Source organism: Haliotis asinina, chromosome 7, assembly GCF_037392515.1.
Source record: "Haliotis asinina isolate JCU_RB_2024 chromosome 7, JCU_Hal_asi_v2, whole genome shotgun sequence".
NCBI classification, from domain to species: Eukaryota; Metazoa; Mollusca; class Gastropoda; order Lepetellida; family Haliotidae; genus Haliotis; species Haliotis asinina.
This window is the reverse complement of record NC_090286.1, coordinates 66,726,936-66,743,377: the sequence shown is the minus strand read 5'-3', so window position 1 is coordinate 66,743,377 and position 16,442 is coordinate 66,726,936. Positions and strand designations below refer to the sequence as shown.

The window sequence follows — 16,442 nt, the reverse complement described above, 5'->3', positions numbered from 1 at the left end:
ATGTCGCTCATCAGTATCTGGCCTCTCTCTAGTGATGTAGCTCATCAGTATCTGGCCTCTCTCTAATGATGTCGCTCATCAGTATCTGGCCTCTCTCTAGTGATGTAGCTCATCAGTATCTGGCCTCTCTCTAATGATGTAGGTCATCAGTATCTGGCCTCTCTCTAGTGATGCAAGAAGCTCATCAGTATCTGGCCTCTCTCTAATGATGTAGCTCATCAGTATCTGGCCTCTCTCTAATGATGTCGCTCATCAGCATCTGGCCTCTCTCTAGTGATGCAAGCTTATCAGTATCTGGCCTCTCTCTAGTGATGCAAGAAGCTTATCAGTATCTGGCCTCTCTCTAGTGATGCAAGAAGCTTATCAGTATCTGGCCTCTCTCTAGTGATGTAGGTCATCAGTATCTGGCCTCTCTCTAATGATGTCGCTCATCAGCATCTGGCCTCTCTCTAGTGATGCAAGAAGCTCATCAGTATCTGGCCTCTCTCTAGTGATGTAGGTCATCAGTATCTGGCCTCTCTCTAGTGATGTAGCTCATCAGTATCTGGCCGCTCTCTAGTGATGTAGGTCATCAGTATCTGGCCTCTCTCTAATGATGTAGCTCATCAGTATCTCCCCTCTCTATAGTGATGTAGGTCATCAGTATCTGGCCTCTCTCTAATGATGTAGCTCATCAGTATCTGGCCTCTCTCTAGTGATGTAGCTCATCAGTATCTGGCCTCTCTCTAATGATGTAGCTCATCAGTATCTGGCCTCTCTCTAATGATGTAGCTCATCAGTATCTGGCCTCTCTCTAGTGATGTAGCTCATCAGTATCTGGCCTCTCTCTAGTAATGTAGCTCATCAGTATCTGGCCTCTCTCTAGTGATGTAGGTCATCAGTATCTGGCCTCTCTCTAGTGATGTAGCTCATCAGTATCTGGCCTCTCTCTAATGATGTAGCTCATCAGTATCTGGCCTCTCTCTAGTGATGTAGCTCATCAGTATCTGGCCTCTCTCTAATGATGTCGCTCATCAGTATCTGGCCTCTCTCTAATGATGTAGCTCATCAGTATCTGGCCTCTCTCTAATGATGTAGCTCATCAGCATCTGGCCTCTCTCTAGTGATGCAAGAAGCTTATCAGTATCTGGCCTCTCTCTAATGATGTAGCTCATCAGTATCTGGCCGCTCTCTAGTGATGTAGCTCATCAGTATCTGGCCGCTCTCTAGTGATGTAGCTCATCAGTATCTGGCCTCTCTCTACTGATGTAGCTCATCAGTATCTGGCCTCTCTCTAGTAATGAAGCTCATCAGTATCTGGCCTCTCTCTAGTGATATATCTCATCAGTATCTGGCCTCACTCAAGTGATGTAGCTCATCAGTATCTGGCCTCTCTCTAGTGATGTAGCTCATCAGTATCTGGCCGCTCTCTAGTGATGTAGGTCATCAGTATATGGCCTCTCTCTAATGATGTAGCTCATCAGCATCTGGCCTCTCTCTAGTGATGCAAGAAGCTTATCAGTATCTGGCCTCTCTCTAATGATGTAGCTCATCAGTGTCTGGCCGCTCTCTAGTGATGTAGCTCATCAGTATCTGGCCTCTCTCTAGTGATATATCTCATCAGTATCTGGCCTCATTCAAGTGATGTAGCTCATCAGTATCTGGCCGCTCTCTAGTGATGTAGCTCATCAGTATCTGGCCTCTCTCTAATGATGTAGGTCATCAGTATCTGGCCTCTCTCTAGTGATGCAAGAAGCTCATCAGTATCTGGCCTCTCTCTAATGATGTAGCTCATCAGTATCTGGCCTCTCTCTAATGATGTAGCTCATCAGTATCTGGCCTCTCTCTAGTGATGTAGCTCATCAGTATCTGGCCTCTCTCTAATGATGTAGCTCATCAGTATCTGGCCTCTCTCTAGTGATGTAGCTCATCAGTATCTGGCCTCTCTCTAATGATGTAGCTCATCAGTATCTGGCCTCTCTCTAGTGATATATCTCATCAGTATCTGGCCTCACTCAAGTGATGTAGCTCATCAGTATCTGGCCGCTCTCTAGTGATGTAGCTCATCAGTATCTGGCCTCTCTCTAATGATGTAGCTCATCAGTATCTGGCCTCTCTCTAGTGATGCAAGAAGCTCATCAGTATCTGGCCTCTCTCTAATGATGTAGCTCATCAGTATCTGGCCTCTCTCTAGTGATGTAGCTCATCAGTATCTGGCCTCTCTCTAGTAATGTAGGTCATCAGTATCTGGCCTCTCTCTAGTGATGTAGGTCATCAGTATCTGGCCTCTCTCTAGTGATGTAGGTCATCAGTATCTGGCCTCTCTCTAATGATGTAGCTCATCAGCATCTGGCCTCTCTCTAGTGATGCAAGAAGCTCATCAGTATCTGGCCTCTCTCTAATGATGTAGCTCATCAGTATCTGGCCGCTCTCTAGTGATGTAGCTCATCAGTATCTGGCCTCTCTCTAATGATGTAGCTCATCAGTATCTGGCCTCTCTCTAGTGATGCAAGAAGCTCATCAGTATCTGGCCTCTCTCTAATGATGTAGCTCATCAGTATCTGGCCTCTCTCTAGTGATGTAGCTCATCAGTATCTGGCCTCTCTCTAATGATGTAGCTCATCAGTATCTGGCCTCTCTCTAGTGATGCAAGAAGCTCATCAGTATCTGGCCGCTCTCTAGTGATGTAGCTCATCAGTATCTGGCCTCTCTCTAGTGATGTAGGTCATCAGTATCTGGCCTCTCCCTAGTGATGTAAGAAGCTTATCAGTATCTGGCCTCTCTCTAGTGATGCAAGAAGCCTATCAGTATCTGGCCTCTCTCTAGTGATGCAAGAAGCTTATCAGTGTCTGGCCTCTCCCTAGTGATGTAAGAAGCATATCAGTATCTGGCCTCTCCCTAGTGATGCAAGAAGCTTATCAGTATCTGGCCTCTCCCTAGTGATGTAAGAAGCTGATCAGTATCTGGCCTCTCCCTAGTGATGCAAGAAGCTCATCAGTATCTGGCCTCTCCCTAGTGATGTAAGAAGCTTATCAGTATCTGGCCTCTCTCTAGTGATGCAAGAAGCCTATCAGTATCTGGCCTCTCTCTAATGATGTAGCTCATCAGTATCTGGCCTCTCTCTAGTGATGTAGCTCATCAGTATCTGGCCTCTCTCTAGTAATGTAGCTCATCAGTATCTGGCCTCTCTCTAGTGATGTAGGTCATCAGTATCTGGCCTCTCTCTAGTGATGTAGCTCATCAGTATCTGGCCTCTCTCTAATGATGTAGCTCATCAGTATCTGGCCTCTCTCTAGTGATGTAGCTCATCAGTATCTGGCCTCTCTCTAATGATGTCGCTCATCAGTATCTGGCCTCTCTCTAATGATGTAGCTCATCAGTATCTGGCCTCTCTCTAATGATGTAGCTCATCAGCATCTGGCCTCTCTCTAGTGATGCAAGAAGCTTATCAGTATCTGGCCTCTCTCTAATGATGTAGCTCATCAGTATCTGGCCGCTCTCTAGTGATGTAGCTCATCAGTATCTGGCCTCTCTCTAGTGATGTAGCTCATCAGTATCTGGCCTCTCTCTACTGATGTAGCTCATCAGTATCTGGCCTCTCTCTAGTAATGAAGCTCATCAGTATCTGGCCTCTCTCTAGTGATATATCTCATCAGTATCTGGCCTCACTCAAGTGATGTAGCTCATCAGTATCTGTCCTCTCTCTAGTGATGTAGCTCATCAGTATCTGGCCGCTCTCTAGTGATGTAGGTCATCAGTATATGGCCTCTCTCTAATGATGTAGCTCATCAGCATCTGGCCTCTCTCTAGTGATGCAAGAAGCTTATCAGTATCTGGCCTCTCTCTAATGATGTAGCTCATCAGTGTCTGGCCGCTCTCTAGTGATGTAGCTCATCAGTATCTGGCCTCTCTCTAGTGATATATCTCATCAGTATCTGGCCTCATTCAAGTGATGTAGCTCATCAGTATCTGGCCACTCTCTAGTGATGTAGGTCATCAGTATCTGGCCTCTCTCTAATGATGTAGGTCATCAGTATCTGGCCTCTCTCTAGTGATGCAAGAAGCTCATCAGTATCTGGCCTCTCTCTAATGATGTAGCTCATCAGTATCTGGCCTCTCTCTAATGATGTAGCTCATCAGTATCTGGCCTCTCTCTAGTGATGTAGCTCATCAGTATCTGGCCTCTCTCTAATGATGTAGCTCATCAGTATCTGGCCTCTCTCTAGTGATGTAGCTCATCAGTATCTGGCCTCTCTCTAATGATGTAGCTCATCAGTATCTGGCCTCTCTCTAGTGATATATCTCATCAGTATCTGGCCTCACTCAAGTGATGTAGCTCATCAGTATCTGGCCGCTCTCTAGTGATGTAGCTCATCAGTATCTGGCCTCTCTCTAATGATGTAGCTCATCAGTATCTGGCCTCTCTCTAGTGATGCAAGAAGCTCATCAGTATCTGGCCTCTCTCTAATGATGTAGCTCATCAGTATCTGGCCTCTCTCTAGTGATGTAGCTCATCAGTATCTGGCCTCTCTCTAGTAATGTAGGTCATCAGTATCTGGCCTCTCTCTAGTGATGTAGGTCATCAGTATCTGGCCTCTCTCTAGTGATGTAGGTCATCAGTATCTGGCCTCTCTCTAATGATGTAGCTCATCAGCATCTGGCCTCTCTCTAGTGATGCAAGAAGCTCATCAGTATCTGGCCTCTCTCTAATGATGTAGCTCATCAGTATCTGGCCGCTCTCTAGTGATGTAGCTCATCAGTATCTGGCCTCTCTCTAGTGATGTAGCTCATCAGTATCTGGCCTCTCTCTAGTGATGCAAGAAGCTCATCAGTATCTGGCCTCTCTCTAATGATGTAGCTCATCAGTATCTGGCCTCTCTCTAGTGATGTAGCTCATCAGTATCTGGCCTCTCTCTAATGATGTAGCTCATCAGTATCTGGCCTCTCTCTAGTGATGCAAGAAGCTCATCAGTTTCTGGCCGCTCTCTAGTGATGTAGCTCATCAGTATCTGGCCTCTCTCTAGTGATGTAGGTCATCAGTATCTGGCCTCTCCCTAGTGATGTAAGAAGCTTATCAGTATCTGGCCTCTCTCTAGTGATGCAAGAAGCCTATCAGTATCTGGCCTCTCTCTAGTGATGCAAGAAGCTTATCAGTGTCTGGCCTCTCCCTAGTGATGTAAGAAGCATATCAGTATCTGGCCTCTCCCTAGTGATGCAAGAAGCTTATCAGTATCTGGCCTCTCCCTAGTGATGTAAGAAGCTTATCAGTATCTGGCCTCTCCCTAGTGATGCAAGAAGCTCATCTGTATCTGGCCTCTCCCTAGTGATGTAAGAAGCTTATCAGTATCTGGCCTCTCTCTAGTGATGCAAGAAGCCTATCAGTATCTGGCCTCTCTCTAGTGATGCAAGAAGCTTATCAGTATCTGGCCTCTCCCTAGTGATGTAAGAAGCATATCAGTATCTGGCCTCTCCCTAGTGATGCAAGAAGCTTATCAGTATCTGGCCTCTCTCTAATGATGGAGGAAGCTTATCAGTATCTGGCCTCTCACTAGTGATGCAAGAAGCTTATCAGTATCTGGCCTCTCCCTAGTGATGTAGGAAGCTTATCAGTATCTGGCCTCTCTCTAATGATGTAGGAAGCTTATCAGTATCTGGCCTCTCCCTAGTGATGCCAGAAGCTTATCAGTATCTGGCCTCTCCCTAGTGATGTAAGAAGCTTATCAGTATCTGGCCTCTCTCTAATGATGTAGGAAGCACATCAGTATCTGGCCTCTCTCTAGTGATGCAAGAAGCTTATCAGTATCTGGCCTCTCTCTAGTGATGCAAGAAGCCTATCAGTATCTGGCCTCTCTCTAGTGATGCAAGAAGCTTATCAGTATCTGGCCTCTCTGTAATGATGGAGGAAGCTTATCAGTATCTGGCCTCTCACTAGTGATGCAAGAAGCTTATCAGTATCTGGCCTCTCTCTAGTGATGTAGGAAGCTTATCAGTATCTGGCCTCTCTCTAATGATGTAGGAAGCTTATCAGTATCTGGCCTCTCCCTAGTGATGCCAGAAGCTTATCAGTATCTGGCCTCTCCCTAGTGATCTAAGAAGCTTATCAGTATCTGGCCTCTCTCTAATGATGTAGGAAGCATATCAGTATCTGGCCTCTCCCTAGTGATGTAAGAAGCTTATCAGTATCTGGCCTCTCCCTAGTGATGCAAGAAGCTTATCAGTATCTGGCCTCTCTATAATGATGTAGGAAGCTTATCAGTATCTGGCCTCTCTCTAGTGATATATCTCATCAGTATCTGCCCTCACTCAAGTGATGTAGCTCATCAGTATCTGGCCTCTCTCTAGTGATGTAGCTCATCAGTATCTGGCCTCTCTCTAATGATGTAGCTCATCAGTATCTGGCCTCTCTCTAGTGATGCAAGAAGCTCATCAGTATTTGGCCTCTCTCTAATGATGTAGCTCATCAGTATCTGGCCTCTCTCTAGTGATGCAAGAAGCTTATCAGTATCTGGCCTCTCTCTAGTGATGTAGCTCATCAGTATCTGGCCTCTCTCTAGTGATGTAGCTCATCAGTATCTGGCCTCTCTCTAATGATGTAGGTCATCAGTATCTGGCCTCTCTCTACTGATGTAGCTCATCAGTATCTGGCCTCTCTCTAGTGATGTAGCTCATCAGTATCTGGCCTCTCTCTAGTGATATATCTCATCAGTATCTGGCCTCACTCAAGTGATGTAGCTCATCAGTATCTGGCCTCTCTCTAGTGATGTAGCTCATCAGTATCTGGCCGCTCTCTAGTGATGTAGGTCATCAGTATCTGGCCTCTCTCTAATGATGTAGCTCATCAGCATCTGGCCTCTCTCTAGTGATGCAAGAAGCTTATCAGTATCTGGCCTCTCTCTAATGATGTAGCTCATCAGTATCTGGCCGCTCTCTAGTGATGTAGCTCATCAGTATCTGGCCTCTCTCTAGTAATGTATGTCATCAGTATCTGGCCTCTCTCTAGTGATGTAGGTCATCAGTATCTGGCCTCTCTCTAGTGATGTAGGTCATCAGTATCTGGCCTCTCTCTAATGATGTAGCTCATCAGCATCTGGCCTCTCTCTAGTGATGCAAGAAGCTCATCAGTATCTGGCCTCTCTCTAATGATGTAGCTCATCAGTATCTGGCCGCTCTCTAGTGATGTAGCTCATCAGTATCTGGCCTCTCTCTAATGATGTAGCTCATCAGTATCTGGCCTCTCTCTAGTGATGCAAGAAGCTCATCAGTATCTGGCCTCTCTCTAATGATGTAGCTCATCAGTGTCTGGCCTCTCTCTAGTGATGTAGCTCATCAGTATCTGGCCTCTCTCTAATGATGTAGCTCATCAGTATCTGGCCTCTCTCTAGTGATGCAAGAAGCTCATCAGTATCTGGCCGCTCTCTAGTGATGTAGCTCATCAGTATCTGGCCTCTCTCTAGTGATGTAGGTCATCAGTATCTGGCCTCTCCCTAGTGATGTAAGAAGCTTATCAGTATCTGGCCTCTCTCTAGTGATATATCTCATCAGTATCTGGCCTCACTCAAGTGATGTAGCTCATCAGTATCTGGCCTCTCTCTAGTGATGTAGCTCATCAGTATCTGGCCTCTCTCTAATGATGTAGCTCATCAGTATCTGGCCTCTCTCTAGTGATGCAAGAAGCTCATCAGTATTTGGCCTCTCTCTAATGATGTAGCTCATCAGTATCTGGCCTCTCTCTAGTGATGCAAGAAGCTTATCAGTATCTGGCCTCTCTCTAGTGATGTAGCTCATCAGTATCTGGCCTCTCTCTAGTGATGTAGCTCATCAGTATCTGGCCGCTCTCTAGTGATGTAGGTCATCAGTATCTGGCCTCTCTCTAATGATGTAGCTCATCAGCATCTGGCCTCTCTCTAGTGATGCAAGAAGCTTATCAGTATCTGGCCTCTCTCTAATGATGTAGCTCATCAGTATCTGGCCTCTCTCTAGTGATATATCTCATCAGTATCTGGCCTCACTCAAGTGATGTAGCTCATCAGTATCTGGCCGCTCTCTAGTGATGTAGCTCATCAGTATCTGGCCTCTCTCTAATGATGTAGCTCATCAGTATCTGGCCTCTCTCTAGTGATGCAAGAAGCTCATCAGTATCTGGCCTCTCTCTATTGATGTAGCTCATCAGTATCTGGCCTCTCTCTAGTAATGTAGGTCATCAGTATCTGGCCTCTCTCTAGTGATGTAGCTCATCAGTATCTGGCCGCTCTCTAGTGATGTAGCTCATCAGTATCTGGCCTCTCTCTAATGATGTAGCTCATCAGCATCTGGCCTCTCTCTAGTGATGCAAGAAGCTCATCAGTATCTGGCCTCTCTCTAATGATGTAGCTCATCAGTATCTGGCCGCTCTCTAGTGATGTAGCTCATCAGTATCTGGCCTCTCTCTAATGATGTAGCTCATCAGTATCTGGCCTCTCTCTAGTGATGCAAGAAGCTCATCAGTATCTGGCCTCTCTCTAATGATGTAGCTCATCAGTATCTGGCCTCTCCCTAGTGATGTAGCTCATCAGTATCTGGCCTCTCTCTAATGATGTAGCTCATCAGTATCTGGCCTCTCTCTAGTGATGCAAGAAGCTCATCAGTATCTGGCCGCTCTCTAGTGATGTAGCTCATCAGTATCTGGCCTCTCTCTAGTGATGTAGGTCATCAGTATCTGGCCTCTCTCTAATGATGTAGCTCATCAGTATCTGGCCTCTCTCTAGTGATGTAGCTCATCAGTATCTGGCCTCTCTCTAATGATGTAGGAAGCATATCAGTATCTGGCCTCTCCCTAGTGATGTAAGAAGCTTATCAGTATCTGGCCTCTCTCTAATGATGTAGGAAGCATATCAGTATCTGGCCTCTCCCTAGTGATGTAGGAAGCTTATCAGTATCTGGCCTCTCCCTAGTGATGCAAGAAGCTTATCAGTATCTGGCCTCTCTATAATGATGTAGGAAGCTTATCAGTATCTGGCCTCTCCCTAGTGATGCAAGAAGCTTATCAGTATCTGGCCTCTCCCTAGTAATGTAGGTCATCAGTATCTGGCCTCTCTCTAGTGATGTAGCTCATCAGTATCTGGCCTCTCTCTAGTGATGTAGCTCATCAGTATCTGGCCTCTCTCTAATGATATAGCTCATCAGTATCTGGCCTCTCTCTAGTGATGCAAGAAGCTCATCAGTATCTGGCCTCTCTCTAATGATGTAGGTCATCAGTATCTGGCCTCTCTCTAGTGGTGTCACTCATCAGTATCTGGCCGCTCTCTAGTGATGTAGCTCATCAGTATCTGGCCGCTCTCTAGTGATGTAGCTCATCAGTATCTGGCCTCTCTCTAGTGATGCAAGAAGCTCATCAGTATCTGGCCTCTCTCTAATGATGTAGCTCATCAGTATCTGGCCTCTCTCTAGTGATGTAGCTCATCAGTATCTGGCCTCTCTCTAGTGATGCAAGAAGCTCATCAGTATCTGGCCGCTCTCTAGTGATGTAGCTCATCAGTATCTGGCCTCTCTCTAGTGATGTAGCTCATCAGTATCTGGCCGCTCTCTAGTGATGTAGCTCATCAGTATCTGGCCTCTCCCTAGTGATGCAAGAAGCTCATCAGTATCTGGCCGCTCTCTAGTGATGCAAGAAGCTCATCAGTATCTGGCTGCTCTCTAGTGATGTAGCTCATCAGTATCTGGCCTCTCTCTAATGATGTAGCTCATCAGTATCTGGCCTCTCTCTAATGATGTAGCTCATCAGTATCTGGCCTCTCTCTAGTGATGTAGCTCATCAGTATCTGGCCGCTCTCTAATGATGTAGGTCATCAGTATCTGGCCTCTCTCTAGTGATGCAAGAAGCTCATCAGTATCTGGCCTCTCTCTAGTGATGTAGGTCTTCAGTATCTGGCCTCTCTCTAATGATGTAGCTCATCAGTATCTGGCCTCTCTCTAGTGATGTAGCTCATCAGTATCTGGCCTCTCTCTAGTGATGTAGGTCATCAGTATCTGGCCTCTCTCTAGTGATGCAAGAAGCTCATCAGTATCTGGCCGCTCTCTAGTGATGTAGCTCATCAGTATCTGGCCTCTCTCTAATGATGTAGCTCATCAGTATCTGGCCTCTCCCTAGTGATGTAAGAAGCTTATCAGTATCTGGCCTCTCCCTAGTGATGCAAGAAGCTTATCAGTATCTGGCCTCTCCCTAGTGATGTAAGAAGCTGATCAGTATCTGGCCTCTCTCTAGTGATGCAAGAAGCCTATCAGTATCTGGCCTCTCTCTAGTGATGCAAGAAGCTTATCAGTATCTGGCCTCTCCCTAGTGATGTAAGAAGCTTATCAGTATCTGGCCTCTCCCTAGTGATGCAAGAAGCTTATCAGTATCTGGCCTCTCTCTAATGATGGAGGAAGCTTATCAGTATCTGGCCTCTCACTAGTGATGCAAGAAGCTTATCAGTATCTGGCCTCTCTCTAATGATGGAGGAAGTTTATCAGTATCTGGCCTCTCCCTAGTGATGCCAGAAGCTTATCAGTATCTGGCCTCTCCCTAGTGATGTAAGAAGCTTATCAGTATCTGGCCTCTCTCTAATGATGTAGGAAGCATATCAGTATCTGGCCTCTCCCTAGTGATGTAAGAAGCTTATCAGTATCTGGCCTCTCCCTAGTGATGCAAGAAGCTTATCAGTATCTGGCCTCTCCCTAGTGATGTAAGAAGCTTATCAGTATCTGGCCTCTCCCCAGTGATAGAAGAAGCTTATCAGTATCTGGCCTCTCCCTAGTGATGTAAGAAGCTTATCAGTATCTGGCCTCTCCCCAGTGATAGAAGAAGCTTATCAGTATCTGGCCTCTCTATAGTGATGCAAGAAGCTTATTAGTTTGGTATCTGTTTATTTTCAAATGTTGCTTTCTAAAGATTGACTGACTTAATTTCATCAGTGGCCATCCATTCAGTATGCTGACAATCATTGCTGTCTTGACTGACAGGTAAGACCTGCTTTGTATTTCTATAGACTTCACTGCCCTGCAGTACACTCATGTCTGACAATTTCAGGCAGCAATACGCAAGGAGCTGAATGAGTTCAAGAGTAAAGAAATGGAGGTCCATGAGGACAGCAAGCACCTCACAAGGTCAGTTACCTCCCTAACAGCCCAGTATATTTGTACACATCATTACTTAGGTGACCATCGGGAACCTTTCCGTGTCTTTTTAAATGCCGGGGGATATAGTCGACGCCTCGTCTGTCTGTCCGTCCATAATCATTTTGTTTCCGGAGCATAAGTCATTACCCGTTCAATATTTTTAGACCAAACTTGATAGATATAATAATCTCATCCTATAGTTGTGGAGCCATTTGGTACTTACAGGTTTTGGTGATATACGTATTATTTTCTCGGTTTCAACAGAAACATTTTGGACTTAGTATGAAAATGGAGGGATGGGCTTCGTTTCCTCAAAATCCGTTCTTTATTTTTCAGCAAAACTTAGTAGATATACCAATGAAAAGCTAAAATGGTGCCTTTTCCTATTATAGATTTTCGTGATTTATCATTTTCCCGGTCTCCATTGAAACAATTCTGACTTAGTCTCAAAATGGACGGATAGGCTTCCTTTCCAGAGACAACTTGAAAACCATTTCAAATCTTTCAACAGATCCTGGCAGATATGAAGATCTTGCAGTGGTGCCTTTTGCTGTTTACATATATATGGCATTTATATTTTTCATGACTTTCATGGAAACGATTCAAACTTAATCTAAGAAAACATCAAGTAACTGTCAGATGATTTGTCCTTTCAAATATGTGGGGGCCAGGGAGATATGTCATCTTCTGATGACTCTTGTGTTCTACATGCAGTGAAGGCCTGTAGCTTAAGTTTGAAATATGCCTATTTTCTTTCTTCAATTTGATGACCGGTAATAATTTGAATATTATATTCATGCCCATATCCTACTGTGTTTATGACACTCATGCCTAAATATCGGTATATCATGGTGTTAGGGGTTTTCAATGATGTAAGACAAAATCCTAATTTGTATCTTTTAATATCATTTAAGGATTTTATTTTACTAACCTTGAGTGATTCAGAATTTATTTATCTATTTCACATGAAAATGTCAAGCATTTCCTACAAAATTAACATTCATATTGTAACGTTGAAACTGTAGTCGCTAGCCTCATCCAGGTATTTTGTAGGTGTTTTCAATGATGAGCCCTACTTGTCCCTCTGCACTACGAGAGAGTGTTTTGATCATGTGTCTTCCTGTTAATATATTGCCTCTTACAAGTGGGTGACTTATCTTGCTGTATTTCACTCTCTACTTTTTTGTTATATAGGTAAATGATTTTGCATCTGAAGTTGTATTAACGATCTTTGGTAAATAATATTGAGGTTTTTTTGCCTTTTATGCAACTTAACTTCCTGGTGTGAACAGTCAAGAAAAGTTCCCACAACAGTGATGCAGTATTCGCCCTACTGATGGAAATGGTTGTGCACTCAGATCGCACATGTATTTACCTCATACTGGGCTATCAATAAAATCGTCAAAATCACCAGTACTTCGAATTCAGCTTGCTTTGAGATACCCACATTTAGGCACTCTTGTCATAAAGATAATATGACATGGGCACTCATACAATATCCTCTATATATATCAGCATTAACACTGTATCCCAATCTGCTTGAGACTTGAGAAAACCTGAATGAGCACTTCTCAGGTCATTGTTCATTATTGATGAAAGTTTATTCAATTACAGATTTCACCGACCTTGATGCCATACACTCTATGCAGGACTACAGTAGAATGAATGTAAGGATCTTGCAATATGTTTAACCTATCAGCAGACTGCCTGCAGACACAAAACTTGTCAGAGTCATCTCTCTCAACTGCAGGCCATAAACCCATGTGATATGAGTCTTATGATGTCTTGGAGACTTGATGTCGACAGATTTTCAGAACAAATGGAGTTTTTACATCAGTGTGTTTCTTCTAGGATCTTGAATGTTTTAAATGTATCATCTCTAGTGCTAGAGAATGTTCAGTGTTGGGGAGTGTGTTTGTGCTCCTGTGCTGGAAGACTAACTTCCTGGACCCTTAGACTTCATACATGGTGCGCTGATGGGAGTGTGTGGAATTATTCACGTATGTGAGGGTTGGGACTTGGAAGATATCTTCACTCCAAATGATGGACAGGAATTTGAAAAAGACCTTTGACCTGTTTCTGATCTTATTGACAAAATGTTGGCTATTACTGTAGGTGATGACTTCAAGCAACAAACCACTGTTATGGAGTTGGATGTAGACGTGACCTGCAGCACTATCGTATCCAACTAATCAGTAACCATGGTAACCATACTGAAGACAGGAATCACATGAGACCATCACTAGCATCATATTGGACTTATTTTTCTTTTTTTTCTTTTTTTTTATGTTTTTTTTTTGTTAAATTGTTACTTTTTTTACCTCATGTTACAGGATATATATGTTTTGTGTAGAGTTTAAACAGTCTGGCAACAGTTGAAGCTCCTTGCTGTACTAAGTGCAGCTGCCTATATTGAAGAAATTGATGTAAATTTGTCTGAGAATATGACAACACATTCCCATGTTGGGGCAGCAGGTGAGTAATTTGTCAGTGTGTGTTCTGCAGAGTTGCATCCCAGTCATACTGTTTATTTGGTGGACATAATGATTCTGATCTGAGTTACCTCCCCTGATAACATTTTTTAACTTTTTGTGTTCCTGCTCACATCTGTGGTGCTGTTGAATTTATTCCTTACAAAATTATTCAGTGCTAATACAAGGCTGTGTGGCTTTTTGTAAAGCAGTACTAAGCTAAAAAATCACTGTGTTGTTGGCTGTATGGCTGTACGAAGTTGTACTTCAGTATGCTCTTGGCGTTAAGTCAGTACTAAGTTGAACATCACACTGCTGTTGGTGGTAAGGTAGTACTGTGCTATACTATGCTGTGGGTTATAAGGCAGTACTGTAAAGTCGAGGTATAACTGTGCCACTGGTTAGAGCAGTGTTTAACCAAATTAACTCATTCACTAATAGTTCTAAGTGATATATCATTGTGCTTCTTGCTCTAAGGCAGTACTAACCAAATGGTCATTGTGCTGCTTGCTGTGAAGAATGAACTGATATATTGCTGTACTGTACCTGAGATGTCTCAGCTCCAAATCCTCATTTATCACATTACATTGGAGTTCACTAGTGAAAGAAAGCTGTGCATATTGAAGCAACAACTGTCCTTTAGAATGTACCAGTAATATTTTGTCTTCACATTTTACGTTGGATGTAATCTTCTAATTGACAAGACTTCCAGCTTTGCTCATTGAATTACGTTGAGAAGAAAGTAGCTCTGTTTTCTGGTAGTACAATATGATTTTGACAAAAGTTTGCTTATTTTGCTCTTTAGTACAATAAAATAATATAAGCATCAAAGGTGTACGGACATTGACTTGTTGGAGCAGAAATTTCATGTAATTCTGACATTGTTGGATTCACTGACCAATATCACAGATGATAGAAATGATGGTTATGTTAATATATCATATCTAACCAGATGATTGTATCAACATCTGTTTAAAAGTGTTGTTCAGTAATTTAGTTATAATTTGTAAAAACCTTTGGGTATGTTTTTTGTGTCGACTACCAGTGTTAATCCAGAATAGCATGTGATGTTCTAGACTGGAACGTGGGGCTTTACCTGAGCATGTGCAAAAAAGTGTTGTTTTGTATTGTACAAAAACTGTGTACTGTTTCAAAAATCATAACCATTATATGCATTATTTTCTTAAATCTACTGGTTGGGAGTTGAAACAAAACTAAACAGAAAGTTCCTAAGTACCCCAGGAACCCTGAAGTAAATGACAAGAATCACAGAATCCTCACTTGCCGATTCTTTGTTGTTCTACTGGAAACAGTTACTTGTATATATAAGCTGTACTTATTTTAACTGTTTAATATATGTCATAAAATGGCAACATCTGTGAATTAAATGTTTTTAGAAGGTACTTATTTTGTTTGACTTGGTCTGGTTACCAGCTGAAGGTGCATTTGGCAGCCCACTGTTCATGCCAGTCTGTATGTTTGCCATGACAATCAACAGTTTTATTTCCTAGACATAACTTTGTCTCAGGCAGAATTTGGCAAAGAAAATGTGTCTACTACATCCCGGTTTTGTAAGGGATGAAAGATAATAAATTATTTGAATCATGTCCCTGAACTGGATCCCCTTGATGTGAAGTAGCTGGTGTAAGCGAGTACTTGGCACACTGTCAGATCATGTATGTATTGGTGTAATAGCTGTTGTAGGGATGTTGTTGTGATAATACTGTATCTGTAGCAGGGTCCATCCCAGCTGCTTGTCTGCATGCCCCTGGCACAAGTATTCTCTCCACACTACCGCTCTGCATGCCCCATTATAAACAAATCTACTGTACACCCATACTGTTTTATTTGGCAGTATGAAAGAGATATTTCACAAAATGTGTGACCTGTTTCCGGGTTGAGGTGCATGTTGTGTGTGACTTTGTAATTTTATACACAGTGATCACTGCATGCTCATTTTCACCCTTTAGAACAGTTCCAACCATTATGTACAGGGTGCTGACAGAGATGAAGTGCAGAACCTGCTCAACATAATAACTTTAGACATATAGGGGTCAACAATCTAAAGTTATTATCTTGACTAGTTTCAGATAGCTCTGGCTCATTACCATCAAACCAGTGCAGATCCTAAAGCAGGATTCAATATAGTCATACCTTTTTTACCAGTTGTAATTTTAGTGCCATGTCTATGTTGAAATTTAAGTGCTGACATGTCCAGTACAAGTTTGATATGGGGAAAAAAAAGTCAAATTGTTGCTGCAGTGCTTCTCATGTCTCTTCCAGACATTTTTTGTAGATCACGTGCCCATGGGCACATATGTACATGTTATGAATAACACGGTGGATCACACTATATGTATATATTTTTGTATGTAGAGGATACCACCACCATTGTAAACTATGTAAGTATGATGCTATAACTATGGTGAAAGCTTTTTCTACCTGATGTGTATGGTTGTAACCATTTCTACCATTTCTGTGGAAACCTCTTACCCATAATGCATTGCCAACTGGCTGTAAGGGAAAGCCACTGTACTGTGTGTGAGCATTGTACATAGGAATTGGGATTGCCAAGTGCTGTGCCTCAAAAAGGTGGAATAAAAATGCAGCTACAACAGCAACAGTGTTGACTTATCTGTCATCAAGTAATGGCACACTGGATAACAGCAGCTTTGTGGCCAACACCTGGTTGCAACATGCCCAAACATACATCTGTAGCATTTTTATTCTAGATATCCTACATGCTACAAATAATCTTATGTGAGCATTATGACTATAAATAAAGGCTGTATTAATGAACCTTAACAAGAAGAGAATCAATCCAGGTGAGGCCATACAAGTCATTCTGTTTGAAGTCTG

At 43.1% G+C, this 16,442-nt stretch overlaps 1 protein-coding gene across 3 annotated transcripts in view; it reads left to right on the top strand.

Moving 5' to 3' along the window:
* The window catches only part of LOC137290448 (phosphatase and actin regulator 1-like), a 99,743-nt gene extending 83,543 nt beyond the window's left edge, over positions 1-16,200 (top strand). For 2 of the 3 annotated variants that reach the window (XM_067821387.1, XM_067821389.1), the window contains 2 exons: positions 11,024-11,100; positions 12,727-16,200. In XM_067821387.1, coding sequence (XP_067677488.1) covers positions 11,024-11,100; positions 12,727-12,742 — 93 coding nt within the window. In that variant the 3' untranslated portion in view covers positions 12,743-16,200. The remainder of the gene's footprint in view (positions 1-11,023; positions 11,101-12,726) is intronic. The other variant, XM_067821388.1, reaches the window with a different exon arrangement.
* The last annotated feature ends 242 nt before the right edge of the window (positions 16,201-16,442 follow it).